Source organism: Canis lupus, chromosome 23 (assembly GCF_048164855.1).
Source record: "Canis lupus baileyi chromosome 23, mCanLup2.hap1, whole genome shotgun sequence".
Lineage (NCBI taxonomy): Eukaryota > Metazoa > Chordata > Mammalia > Carnivora > Canidae > Canis > Canis lupus.
The window spans coordinates 41,468,629-41,483,800 of record NC_132860.1 but is presented as its reverse complement, the minus strand read 5'-3'; the positions used below and the strand labels follow the sequence as shown (position 1 = coordinate 41,483,800).

The 15,172-nt window shown below is 37.6% G+C and overlaps 1 protein-coding gene across 1 annotated transcript; it reads left to right on the top strand.

Annotated features, from left to right (window-relative positions):
• Positions 1–4,315: 4,315 nt before the first annotated feature.
• LOC140615594 (tripartite motif-containing protein 77-like) lies at positions 4,316–12,877 on the top strand. Its single transcript, XM_072795438.1, has 6 exons — positions 4,316–5,700; positions 6,621–6,716; positions 9,496–9,726; positions 10,147–10,169; positions 11,046–11,143; positions 12,194–12,877. The coding sequence occupies exons 1-6, from the start codon at positions 5,302–5,304 to the stop codon at positions 12,700–12,702; spliced, it is 1,356 nt and encodes a 451-aa protein (XP_072651539.1). The 5' UTR covers positions 4,316–5,301; the 3' UTR covers positions 12,703–12,877.
• Positions 12,878–15,172: the final 2,295 nt, after the last annotated feature.

Sequence of the window (15,172 nt, the reverse complement as noted above, 5' to 3'; positions counted from 1 at the left end):
AGGAAAAAATAGGGAGGAGAGAGAGAGAGAGGACACTAAAATAGCTATATTCAAAGAGGGAGAGATCAACAGATATTTTAATGAAGAGAATATTAGAAGCACATTTAATGAAGAGAAGATAACATTAGAAGCACTCAAGAGTTTAGATGAAATGGACAATTCTGTTAAAAGAGACACAATACAAAGCTCACTGAAGATAACACTGGATACATTTGATATCATTAATGAAATTGAAATTTTAGTATATAAGCCTTCCAATATTAGAATAGTATAAAGATAGAAAGATATAGCTTTCAGAACTTAGACAATAGGCAGCACAGGATAGTAAACCCTGAGAGAGAGGCAGAGTCACAGGCAGAGGGAGAAGCAGGCGTGGGACTCAATCCTGGGTCTCCAGGGTCACGCCCCAGGCGGAAGGCGGCGCTAAACCTCTGAGCCACCCGGGCTGCCCTGTAGTTCATTTTTTAATGAACATGGTTTTACATTAGTAAGGCAGACTTATGATGGTCAATCATTTGTAGTAGTGGAAATAGTGTTTTAAGCTTTTCTTTCTAGGCTAAGCACCATGATCCATTGTTGACTAAATTTGAAAATGTTTTGAAGAGATGGAGCAGGATGCTAGCCTCACCACGATGAGGAATACTTTAAGAGATAGTTGCCCTAAACTTAACAGGAAATATGATATTTCTTTTACAAAAATGTTTATGATGCTTTCTAGGAATTAGTCATGCAGTACATCAACCATGTGATCACTAAATCCACAAAATATCACAAATCTTTCGATTATGTGTATGTATTGAAGAATAAAAGGAAAGGGTATGAGAGGGGATACGGGGTAATGAGAAAAGGAGCAGAGTCTTAGAGAAAGACCAGCAAAAGCTATTTTGTGTTCAGCTTTAGACCAAAGGAGAAAAGTGTTGTATGTTTTCAAAAAGAAAAGAACAGAAAAACTAAAGGGGAAGAATTGTGTGGAGGGCTCACTGAAAAATATAAAATTTTAGAGAATTTTAGTTCAGTTGAGGTGGACAAGATCCATAGAAACAGTAGGATACTTCTGCCAGAGCAGGAGGCGGTATTATCAGGCAGGGGCTTGGCTACACTGGGCTGATAAATGAACTGTGGAGAGCTTTCAGCCTGGTACATAGTAATCGGTTGATGCAATTAGGATTATAATATGATTTTTAAAAAGCATATAAGAAGTTTACATTCTACATTTATTTCAAAAACAACAGATCCATGGGTCACATAGGTTAACTCAAGGCATGGCTTCTCAGTAGTGCCCGGATGTGGCAGATTGATTAAGTGGGTTTAAGATGGTTTCCAATGAGTCATCCACAACAGGGTGTGTCTTCCACTCTGCAAAAATCTAATCATGTGCCCAACACCTTTCCCAAGGATTGATAACTTAATCACTTTGGGAAAATGGGTGTGGTCTTCAGGGACTATAAAGCATCAGGCAAAGAGCCAAGTTCATTCCTCTCCAGAATCCTTGTGTTTGGAGTTGGCTGGGCTGGGGAGACTTTAGAAATTTGCTGCTGTTGAAAGGTGAGTACCTACTCCTTCAACTGACTTCAACAGAATCACTTACTGATAAAGAACGGGAAACTCCATTAACAGTTTCCACAGATGAGCACTCCATACTCATGAAAGCAACTCCTGCGATTTTCTCTTGAAAATAGGAAATGTAATCCATATGTCTGTCTGTTTAGGTTGCTCCCAAAGAATTTGAGTGGGAATGATTTCATTAGTTCTAAATTTAAATTTTACCCCCATAGGTAGATGCAATCTCTTCTCTTTGTATTTATTAAATGAGTTACTAGGATTGTTTCTTTTTCCTCTGTCATTTTTGTGTACTTTGATGTTCATATAGAATCGTGAGGTGCAGAAAGCATTTGCCACGAGATAGCATGCAGTGCTGTGAGCAATGCAACAAATATATGCTAATTGTATTAGTTTTCCATAGATAGTAATTCATCTATCCATGCCTACCACTCTATTCATGTTGTGCCAACTGTATGTACATATTTAAGTACATGTTTGTATAACGGGTCTATATAGAATGCTAGTTCTGTTCAATATGCTCAACTATTCCAGAAACTCTTTGTTAGGTTGAATATTTAAAATGTCTCTTCAGTTTTCCGTTTCAGACCTGGATTTCAGTTTTCAGAGGTAGAGTGTCAAGTGTTTAGGAGCTGGAAAGACATGGAGAACTGATTCATTTCCATATAAGGAAGTTCTGATAGAGGAAGGCTCTCTGCATCCAGGGAACATGAACATAAGGGCCCTTTTTAGTTCAGTGAAATCAATTTGTGGATAGTCCCCACTTTAAGATGGTGGGACGTAGTGATTTTCGACTTTACAGCGATGAGGAAAGGATTCACATTCAGTAGGAACTGAACTTCAGTTGTGTGTTTTGTTTTTTCCTGAGCCAGCAATATGCCCTAAGACACTCTGGTGATGCTGGGCAGCAGTTGAAGCAGCCTCCCTTCCCAGTCAGTCACTGATGCACTTACAACTATCTCTACCCATGCAACCATTCTGTTTCTCACCTTCATTACAGTGTTCTCAATACATTACATGAGATATTCAACACTTTGTTGTACAATGAACTTTCTGTTAGAGGATTTCACCATATTGTAGATATTAAGTGTTCTGAGCACTTTTAAGGTAGACTAGGCTAAGCTAAGCTACGATGTTCAGTAGGTTGGTCATATTGAATGTGATTTCAACCTATGATATTTTCAAATGACAATGGATTTATTCAGATGTAACCCCATCACAAGTCAAGTAAAAATACATATTTTAAAACACAGTTGTCATTTACTGCTGACGCCATTTTGACTTGAAGTATATATCATTTCATAGAGAACTGGAATCCTAGAAATGAATCTGAATTATGAGTATATTACTAGTGTCTTTTAAATCATTAACTTTTTAAATGTTTCAGTGTTCAGAGGAGATAAATTGATTGCCTTGAAATTTTCAAAATGAAGTTAGTAGATCTGAACAACCTATACTTCATTTAATTTAAAATAGATCAACTTTTTGTATTAAAAATAGAGAGTGAGGAGAGGATCTTCTCAAAGAAATATGCTAGCCATCAAGATGAGTAAATTTGGTTGTGTACTTTGAGTGTGTATACTTTTATCATGGTCACGTTATGAAATGTAAACTATCAAATGATTCTCACTTGTCTTTTTCAAGGCATATTATATATTTTCATGACAACAATTACCTTTAAAAAAACACCTCACTTTATATCATCCTTCAAACTCTGATCTATTGAGTACCAGAATATGGTCTTTTTTTTTTTTTTTTTTTTACCATGATATCTTATAATAGATTAGTTTATCAGTGTTCAGAGATCAGTACACGTTGCTTGGTTTAATGTTAATCATGGACTCTAATTTTAGTTTTGAATTTTATTTTGTTTTCTTTCTTTTTTTGTCAGTAAGATCTATATTTGTGCAAAGGATCAATCATTTATTCAATGTGTGATTTTTAGACAAGTAACTTATTTTATTCACGCCATGTTAAGTTTCCTCATTATAAAGTGTTGGTAGAAATACAACATATGTCACTAGCATTGCTGAGGAGACTAGGACAGGTAATCCAGATAAGAGGAATCAGTCCATACTTAAAATTAGAAAATAGTATAGCTTCTACTATTATCATTTTTAAAAGATATTTTATTTATTTAATAGAGAATGAGAGAGCACGAGTTGTGGCAGGGGGATGGCAGAGAGAGAGGGGGGAGGGAGGGAGAGAGGGAGAGAGAGAGAGAGAGAGAAGCAGACTCCCCACTGAGCAGGGAGCCAGATGCGGGAAGAGATCCCAGAACTCTGGGATCATAACCTGAGCCGAAGGCACATTGCTAAAGCGACTGAAACACCCAAGTGCCCCTACTATTATCATTTTCATATTATCAATCTCATTAAAGTTTTCAATCTAGAAATGACTATATTCATAATGAATTCTTGGCCAGGGTTTAGCCCATTCTACACAAGCTAATTTAACCTTTCTCTTGTCCATCAAACTATCTCCTCATGATGGGCAGGTTTGAGTAGAAGACCCTATGTTCCATATCACTGAAATGGTATGTTCATCAAAGAGAAGGCCATAAACCCCATCTCACCAAAGTGCTATTCGTAAAATATCTGTAGGCATCATCACCTCATTGTTACCCTTTTTTCAAAGAATTATCTTAAAGCCGACTTTATAACTCATGGTAACTAAAATAATGTATTCTTTAAAAATTTAAGTATAATTTCATATATTAATTGGTAATAAAGTAGGAGTTTATTAACAATTTTTGGAGTAATACAGTTTTAGCCAATGACTTTCATATCCATTGATGATTATTGCCAGAAAATATGTTTACTTATGATGCTTGTAAAAGAATTTTAATATTTCCTCAATTTCTCTTACATGTATTGATTGTCAGTCCAAGAGTTGCTTAATTAACGCCTTGGTAACATGGTTAAATGCCCAGCTCTTCCATTTCTCTGTCACACTCAGGGTCTATTTTTTGGTCTCTAGGCAAGTGCACATTGTGGTCACAAAATAACAGCCCCATGCATCACATTCAACACATGTTCCCCCCAAATTCCAGAGTAATATGATCAGTTGACTCTTCCTAACGTTTCTTTTCAGGATCCAAGAAACATTTCACAAAATCCTCTTAATAGTATTTCCTTCAAATCTTATTGGCTGTATAAGGTCAAGTGGCCTATAACCAATTACTGGCAGATGGATAAGGATGATTGCACTTGGTGAACTATGACTCACAATCCATGGCTGGCAATTGGATCTGTACTACATTCTCAGGTCCACTTAGAAGAGGGGATAAATAAACAAAATGGGAAATTAAAGGGGGTTGTAACCCTGATATGAAGGCTATTTTTTTTACTGATGATGACAGAGAGAGAGAGGCAGAGACCTATGTCTCTGCAGAGGGACAAGCATGCTCCCTATGGGGAGTCAGATGCAGGACTTGGTCCCAGGACCCTGGATCACAACCTGAGCCGAAGGCAGATGCTCAACCACTGAGCCACCCAGGTACCCCAGGAAGGCCGTGTTCAACAAATCACTATGCTTGCTGAAGAACTTGAGGGCTCTCTTCTTCAGCAATGTCTTTCTATTATATGAAAACAGCTATCTTGCTGTATATGCTAGGAAATTCATACATACAGGAAGGAAATGATGCTCACACCTCTCAGTATTTTTAATGGTTTTGAATATGTACTTTTTTCAAGACCATTGACAAACTAATTTTCTCTACATTTTTCTTTCCTCAGAGTCATGGATTCCAACATCGACCAGGATGAATTATTTTGCTCCATATGTGAGAATTATTTCATAGACCCAGTCACTATAGGTTGTGGGCACAGCTTTTGTAGGCCTTGTCTTTGTATCTTCTGGGAGGAAGCCCCTTATCCTCCTTACTGCCCTGTGTGCAGGGAAACATCTCATCAAATGTTTAAAACCAACATTGTTTTGAAGACACAAGTGTTCCTTGCCAGATGGGCAAGACCTTACTGCTTACCGAGCTCTGCAGAACAGATGTGTGAGATACACATGAAAACAAAGAATTTCTTCTGTGAGGTTACAAAAGACCTGCTCTGTCTGCACTGCTGTACATCTAAGGAGCATGTGGTCCATAATCATTGTTCCATTGGTTGGACTGCTGAGGGATACCGGGTAAGCAATGGCTGAGAGGGAAGTTTGAATCTGGGAGATCTGATATGTGAAAGATTAGAAAAGAAAGTGAAGATAATTTCTATTTATCTATGCGTCATACAGAGCAGATAATAATTGGCATTATGTGCTAGAAACTTGGGTAAGCTATTGTAAAAAGATGTTGTCCGCCCCCCTCCCCCCCACAGCACTTACATTTTCATGGTTATAGTCTTACAACTCAAGTTGGTGGTGGTGATGATGTTGATTACAGTAGGAACTGCAACAATTCCTTGCAAGACCAAGATGGACTAATCTGTTAGTTTCAGGCATGGTTGTTGTCCATTATACCCACAGTTGCAAAAAGCCTAATCTAATGGAGTCTACTTAGAAACGCTGGCTCTTGGTTAAAATAATAGGTTACTGGGAGACAAAAACTGACCACAAGACAACAAAAAGTTAGACAGCTTCCATTTAGTGAAAATTGGTTTGGTGACATAAAGTTTGAGGGCCAGTTGCCTACATAGTGAGACACCCTTTCCAACTGTAGGTTTACTTTGTGGTTATAAAAGTCCTCCAAGGGATCCCTGGGTGGCACAGCGGTTTAGCGCCTGCCTTTGGCCCAGGGCGCGATCCTGGAGATCCGGTATCGAATCCCACGTCAGGCTCCCGGTGCATGGAGCCTGCTTCTCCCTCTGCCTGTGTCTCTGCCTCTCTCTCTCTCTCACTGTGTGCCTATCATAAATAAATTAAAAAAAAAATAAGTCCTCCAATTTGACATTGGGCTTAACAATGACATGCCCTGGCACTTTGCCCTGTCTAGTATCTAGATTACTAGAGATGGCAAATGCATTTATCTTGCATTCCCTTCCCTCTTCATCTCTAAAGTTATGACATTTTCAATAACACTTTTTCTAATGTTCATATTCATGATTCTTTTGTAGCAAAATCTCCTGAAACAAATGAGATCTCTGTGGGAACAGACACAAGAAAATCGGAGAAATCAAAAAAGAGAGACCAGCAAAGTCAGAACATGGAAGGTAAGCAAGGGATTCTGTTTTCTTCAGCACCAGCTTCCAATACTCACTGATTATACTTCAGCTAAATCATAATGTTCATAGTCTTCTATGAGTGTGTAACCAACAGCAAACTGGTTCCATCTAATCAGGCAAATATGTCAGGGAAGTATGTAAATTTGTTAGGATTTCTTCCTAAAATCAAAACAACAAGCTCATGGAAGTTATTCCTGGATAAGATCATACCAATCCAACAGGTATAGAAAATTCACTTTAATCAAGGTAGACAATAATTAATAGATGAGATAAACCTAGGGTTTCTTAGAGGTAAAGAAATCTTTGAACATGCAAAAGATATTATCTGATTACTTCAGTAATTGGACAATTTGAAAATGCTAATTCATGAGGATATCAAGTAGGTAAATACATGAGGATTGAAGTCTAGTAAGTAGTGCAATCCTGAACATGATCATATAAAGTTCATATTGGTTCACATGTATAAGAGATGAAATGTTGAGAGATATGGCTAGTAATGTAGCATTCATTAATTGAAAATGCAGCCTAAATCAATGACTGAAAATGTGGATCTATCATTGGTGGATTCAAAAATATGGATTGAATACCACTAATTAGAGGTGAAAAAAAAGTTTAGCTATATTTTTTAATTCAAGAATTCCTAATGGAAACATACAAGCAAGCAATATTAAAGAACATTGTCACCACTAATAAAGGGATCCAAATGGGGCTGTGGGAATGACAAGGTGATATAACAAAATTATTTTCATTATTTAAAGGTGATATCCTTAAGTAGATAACTTACAATATATTTTCCTTGAAATATCCAGTACTTACTTTGTCTAGTAACTTTTCTAAGCCATTATAGAAATAGACAAAAGCAATAGATTGCCTCTAATTCAAGGAGCTCATGAAGTAGTTGGGAAAAGCACTCAACTAGTCAAAATATAAAATTTAGAGTAGCCATCATCGTGACAAATGCTTTTGAGAAAAATACAATAGGAAAATAAATAACAAAGGTAGCTTTGACAAAATTGAGTGTTCAATATGATGATTAGAAAAGCTTACTCTATGGATGATCACATTTGGGCAGACACCTGCATAAGGTCAGAAATTAAGGTACATGGCTAATTGGGGAAATAGCTTCTTAGGAAGGTAATTAAACACCTCTCAAACTAAACTGATTATTTCCCCCACACTTACCTTTGTTTTTGCATTGTGAAGACAATAAAGGAAAATGAATGAGGGTAGAGACATTTAAAATCAGAGCTAAAAACCGAGAGTGAGCTATGTATTAGAAGTACAGTTGAAGTAAGCATGCTGAGCGCATATAAGATCTACTAAAAGTTCACTGAAAATACTGACATTTATTATGACTGGTATAATGAGGAGAAGGATCCAAGTGGAACACAAAGGCCCAAAGATAATTACATGTCATTTTACTGAAGGTTTATCTAATATACGCTAAGAGGTTGAACTAAACTGAATACAATCAAAATCTTCTGAAGTTGCTTAAGCAAAGAAGAGATATTATCACATTTCTCTTTTGGCAAGTTCATTCAGATTGCGGTTTAGACAAAATACTGATTTGAAGACTTCAAAATGAAATTCAGGGAAGCAAATAGGAGAGTTGAGGATCCCTAAGAAGAAAGGTCTAGAACAAACTGACCACAAGTAATGAGAAGTGGAAGGATTCCAGGGATAGTCTTTGTAGTAAAGAAATGTCAGAAAATGTGATTTATGTGAGTGTAGCATGTTAAAGGGGTAAAAAGAGAGAGAGAGAGAGAGACAGGTGTTGATTGGCATTGGAATATAATCTAGGTTAGAAATGGAGGTGATATAGATGGTTTGGGGTAAGGTAATATTGGTTTGAGAAATGTGGCCCTTTAAGTTCCTGGGAAGTACCCTGAGAAAACTTAGAAACATGGGTATAAAAAAATCATGTGGATTCAATAAAGAATCTCTTTAGTTAAAACAAGAGTGGAAAGGAGAATTCACTCACATGATGAAAGCCTGAGAGTTTCACAAACGAGTCTAGTGAATGTTGACCTATGACCAAGAAATATATTTTGTTGATGGTAAAAATGGCAGCACAAAACCAAGATATCAGGTCAACCAGATATATTTTGTTTTTTGTTTTAATGTCAAAACCATGTGAGTGAATAAAGCATGTTTACCAGTTCGGAGGAAAATAGGAAAAGGTAAAGTGAAAAAAAGTGCGAAGGGGGAATTAATAGGAGAAGGTGGTTGTATGTTGACTATTGTCTCTGAGGATAGTGTGAGAGTCAGCTAAGAAAGGGAGTGTACCGTCTTGGCCAGGAAGAGTTGAGCTGCACTCATACACACCAGGTTCTGGTCTGCATGCGTGCAGTTTGTGGATGTGGAAGGAAACATTTAGGAAGGTCTTCTCTTATTCTAGGAAGTAATATTTGCTATTATTTTCTTAAAGCAAAGAGTGAGTCTACAGCTAAAGCATCTGGGCATAGAAGAGACTAAATGGATTTAGTAATGAAGGTTCTTAGTATATTATTCAAGCCAATTATTATATCACAAGTGCTTATTATTAGGAAAATGTAGGAATTTGGGGAAGGAGTTCAAAGTCAAGGTTTTGACCTCTTGTGCAATAAAAGGACAAATGAGTAGAAAAAGGGTGGGGGCAGAAAGATGTCCCAGTTTCTGTTTTCAAGGGATGTACCAAGTTGGCTAAATGCCAGAAGACAAATAGTAGGTGATATGACAGAGATAGAATCAGCCCCACTCTATGATCTAACTAAGCCTCTCCCTTCAGGGTTATGTGAGTCTGAGGAGGGAGATGATCCGTGCTGAGTATCAGAAGGTGTGCCACTTGCTTTATGAGGAAGAGAGACATTATTTAGAAGGAATAGAACGGGAAAGCAAAGAGATTTTTCAACGACTCAAAGAAAGTGAGGAAAACATGGACGTAAAGGGGAAACTGCTAAGAGGAATGTATGAGGACCTCAAGAAAATGTGCCAAAAACCAGACATGGAGCTGCTCCAGGTAAGGACTGAGGAAAGAAGAGTCACCGTGCTGCCTAGATAACATCCATAACCTCTTTGCCCTCTCTCACAACTGTGCAATGGTACTTTCTGAAACTGTGGTAAGGGTTTTCCCTGTGACAGTGTTTCTGGTGACCAGGCTAAAGTCTGTGAAATTCTGTGGAAAAGCAAACTACAAACACTCTTCAAGTTGTAATATACGTCCAATTACTGACCACAGCAACCAAGAAGCTAGCTGAAGACATATGGATTTGTCTGAACACTTGGCCAAACTGAGAAATTTGGGCATCTATAAAGTTCATTTTCCCTTTCTGTTTCCATGAATACGGGCTTACTCACCCTTGGATTAAGTTAATGAAATCTCTACTGTGAATCTTGTCATGAATACTAAGACTTTCTTTTCTCCCTCTTCTCTTTACAGCATTTTGAAAGTGCATTAAAAAGGTGAGTTTGCCTCTACATAAAAGATTTAAGAATTATTTATTAGTGATCAGACTGTTGATGCTGAAATAGGAGCATAATTTATTATGATAACAAAACCTGTTTCATAATACATTTATTTTCCCCAATCTCACAAAGAAGAAAAGCGTTTGCTGTTTTGTGTAAGGTGGGGTTGGACAGGGGTCTGTGGAAGCCCATGCAGTTGCCAGGGTTCTGTGCACCAGTGGCATGAAGACAACTGCTAGTCCTGATTTTAATTCTTGCCAGTAAGTGTAAGAATACATTAAGGATATGGCCCGAAGCCACGCTAGTCTTCTGTGGGAGAAATAGGTATTTTCAAGAAGCCTAAAGTGGGGGAGAAAGAGAAGAGGCATGGGGGAGGACCATCTAGGGCTTGGGGCTCCCACAGTTAGCAGGCGGCAGACTCCCAACTTCACCAGGAAGGGCTGGATGTGGCACTTCCTGAAGCTGGGTCCTCCGAAGCAGAATCTCTGCCCAACCTGAGCTCCTCACCCCCTTGCTGTGATATGTGAACACGGAGCATCTCGGAGGTGACTAGTGTGGATTAAAAATCAAAGTGTCCTCTCCATGTCCTCAGTTTCAGGCCATTTTGCATCATCCCATGCTTGGCTGATAGAACCAGATCCTGAAATTGTATGCTAGGGTTGAAGTGTCAGGAAGTAGAATTGGGTTTCATTTGCTCTTTAGAAAATGAATGGATATTTGCTACATTCCTTCATTTGTGCAGTTACATTCATCACCTCTGATCCCAAACATGAGGATTTTAATGAAGCATCTTCCCTAGGATGTCAATTACATGCCATCACTGTCATGAAAACGTTGAGCTCAGAAACAGTAATGAACTGCTCTTATTTGCAGGAGTGAAGCAGTACAGCAGCACCTGCCTCAACCCGTGGACGCACAGCTCAGCTCATGGCCCATCACTGGGCTGATAGAGAGGCTCAGCCAATTTCTTGGTAAGAGACCATCCTTTGGTGGTATAGTTATACATTCTCCTCAGCTAGTGTCCTAGCGGGTAATGTTTCCCCAAAGCAGAGTTTATGATTTCATATCTGGGAAGGTAATAGCCTATTTTGCCTTGATACAAAGATGATGCATGTGGCAAAACAATTAATATCTGAAGAAAAGCCCAATAGAATAGATTGTAACAAGCTACCTGGAAGTAGACAATAGGAAAGATACTAGAGAGGCTGCAGTGTGCCGGGATACCATGTTAACTGTTGTATGAAACATAAATCTTCATGCACCCTCAGTATATTCCAAGTTTAGGTTTGTGGTTTATTCTGGTAGTTAGATGATGAGTTTTCCTCTCCTTTTGTTTTCAAAAATGTTTCATAACAAATCACTTTACATGGCACAATCTTTATTCACATAATCCAAAAGTACTTTGTATAGAATCAATAGTATTAAACACATAAAGTGAATACTTACAACACCACAGTCAGCTGACCACTTATTTCACTAGATTTATCTCTTTTCTTTCAAAAGTTGCACTAGCTCACAAACCTTCTATTTATGAAAAAATAGGAATTTTTCTTTCAGTTTATCTTGCCTTGTCGTATTTTGGTGAAAAATAGTTAAATAGGAGACAAAGTGATCACTCCGTAGGAGTTATTGTTATTAGGAGCTATTATTATTTTATGAGAAGATGGCCTGGCTATATTGTATTACTAAAGATCTCTCAACTGCAAATATTTCAGAGAAAAAAAAAACAGAGCTTAGCATATCTGTCTTTTTGATATATATTAAGAAAGTTCATATATTTCTTCCATTTTTTTCTGCTTAGAGATTTGCTTGTTTTATTTTTATTTATTTATTTATTTTTTGAGATTTGCTTGTTTTAAAGACAGTCCAGTAGACATTGACCTACAGTAGATTTCTAGAGCTTCCTCACTGCCCTGGCCCTCATTTCCAGGGATAAGCTAGAAACCCAGACACTATATAAAGGCCATGTCCATCACGAATCAACATCATATGCTAACGTGAGTGTTTCTTTCCTCCTGCAGTGCCCATTTTTTTTGAAAATGAAGTAACCACCCGTCACGTCCCACTCTTTGAAGATCTGAGACATTTGCACGTCAGTCCCAATCATCCTGATGTTGTCACTAATACAAAAAGATCTAACTATTTTCTGGCATGGGGAGCCCAGACATTTACTTGTGGTCAACATTACTGGGAAGTGGATGTGGGGAACTGTCAAAACTGGGTCCTTGGATTTTGTGATGATTCTTGGACAATGACGAATGACATGGTGCTTGACTCAGAAGGAATTTTTCTACTCTTTTGTATCAAAGAGGACAATCAGTGCAGTCTCTTTACCTCCTCCCCACTGTCCCCTCAGTATGTGCAAAGGCCTCTGGGCCACGTGGGAGTGTTCCTGGATTATGAGCGTGGTGTAGTGAGCTTTGTGCATGTGGCTAGTAGCTCTCTCATTTGCAGTTTCCTCTCCTGTTCCTTCTCTTGTCCTCTCCGACCTTTTCTATGCTCTGCTCCCTCATATGAGGGATGTGTCTGAACTCAACTGCAAGTGTCAGGAACATCTTACCCAAGGTAGCTTGAGGAAATGCCTATTGATTTTCTTTCCCTTCTTCCTTTATCAAATACATTGACTTCTTTCAAAGACTTGATAATTGTAAGTGTTTACATTTGTTTCCATTTTCTTTAAATAAAAACAATCTCTTAGAAAACAATCATCTGTGTTCTATGTCTTGTCCTTTCACTTGACTTCTAAGATGGTGGAAGTGAAGAATATCTGAGTGAGTTTACTCAGCTGCATGGGCTAAAGCAAGAGGACAGTTTTCTTCTCACTGACAGACGTGGAATTCTCTTCCCTCTGCTCTCCATCTGCTCAGGCATGTTTCTCCCCCAGGGTTCGGTTTTAAAATTTCTCTTCTTTGTGGAATGATTCTTAAAGCTTTTGGATATGTTGAGATCTCCTGATTGTGTGGACTCAGAAGGCCTTATAGCGTTTGTGAAGTCCACAAGCTGATATTGTCCTTTTCCTCAGGTTTACCTATTACAGGAGAGGAAGGTATATGTCAGCCTTATATACAGATGTATTTCAAGTAGTTAGCTTCCAGGTTAGGATATAATAACATTCGATTGTTTGAATAAATTCATAGGTGTTACAAGATAACAGAAAAGGACATGCTCTACCACTGTCAAAAAGTGTGCTATATGTAATCAAAATTAAATGGGACTATCAGGAAGAGTATTATTTAATAAAAATGTGAATTGGGCTGCCTTTATAATTTATAAGCTCAGCAAATTATAACAGACACAGACGAGATATTTATCTAAACAGAATGACATCAATATAGATAATAATACTGCATCTGGGAATTTTCAGTAATTTTAATGTATATCTTAAATCTGTGTGTACTAGTCTGCACAGTGAAAGTAATTGCTATGGAAAATAAAGAACACTTAAAAGACCAAATTGCATTTAAATTGGTTTTAAAGTTAATCAGATCTCACCAGGTTGAAAAGAATGGTATATTAAACTGTTACAACAACAAAAACACGTTTATTACATTTATTTTTTATTCAGAATCATATACATAATGCTGAATAACTTATATTTAATTCTCTTATTGGAAGTTATAGCATACAATAAATACAACCAGAGTTTTAGATCTTTGGATTGGGGTTTATTTAAAAGTCTCTGTTCATGACAGGATATCTAGAAAGTGTCTGAGAATGTCTGAGGCCACCCATGGGTGGTAAATTTCATCCAGGAGTTTAATGACAGATGATTTGCAGGATGGATTGTCTGACAGAAGCAATTTGAACATATAATTCTGTAGTACATTAATGTTTTAATGTCATATACTTAATCATTCTTACATTTTATTTGGTTTAATTATATATCAGAATAAAAATTAGGATGAAAAAATACAACAATAAGGGAGAGTAGCAAACTTTTTTTGCGAAAGATAAATAAAACCAGCTAAATTGAAGTGAAGTTTAAATAATTTGTATTTCGGGCAGCCCTGGTGGCGCAGCGGTTTAGCGCTGCCTGCAGCCCGGGGTCTGATCCTGGAGACCTGGGATTGAGTCCCGCGTCAGGCTCCCTGCATGGAGCCTGCTTCTCCCTCTGCCTGTGTCTCTGCTTCTCTCTATGTGTCTCTATGAATAAATAAATAAAATCTTAAAATAAATAAATAATTTGTATTTCATTTCCGTTCATCATAGAAAATCACTATCATACAATGTGTTCTTGAGAATGAATTACTTTATAACAGTACTCTTAAAAAGAATTGATGTTAATTCTTAATAGTTAACAATAACTCCTGGACATATTAGTGAGAATGCATCAAAAAATAACTAGTATTTATAGAAAGCATGCATGGGTAGACAGTGAATGGCAGGAGTTTAAATTAAATAGTATTTCAGTCTTTATAATGACTATATGCACAATAGAGTAAAACTTTATATTCTTCAGATGAGGATAATGAGGAAAGAGTTAAGAAATGAATTTAATTTGCCATATACTTAACTCTGAAACTACACTGTGTTGAAAGTTTCTGTCAAGTAGCACCTTCTTTTATTAAGATAGAAGTGTTTGGGATAGTGGTGAAGATGGTGAAGAATAGGGTGACCCTAAGCTTGCCTCCTCCCTTGAACACAGCAGATAAATATCAAATAATTCTGAATACCCAAGAAATTGATCAGAGGACTGAGAGAACAAAGGTGCACATCTACAAGCCGAAAACATGACCACCTTGTGGAAGATAGGAAGTGGGGACAATTGATTTATGGGAGAAAAGAGCCAAGGGTGTTGCAGAAGGGAGACAGTCCTGATTGTGGAGAGAGGAACAAGAGAAAAGAGTGAAAACACACACAGGAGATTGCCCAGGCAATACTCTTCCCCAAAACTATTCACTGGGGAAAAAGAGAGGGTTTAAATATCACAGTTTTGTTTTGTTTTTTTTATAAACAGGAGAGCACAGGGTTTGAAGTTTTGGAGGTCAGCACCATTGGCA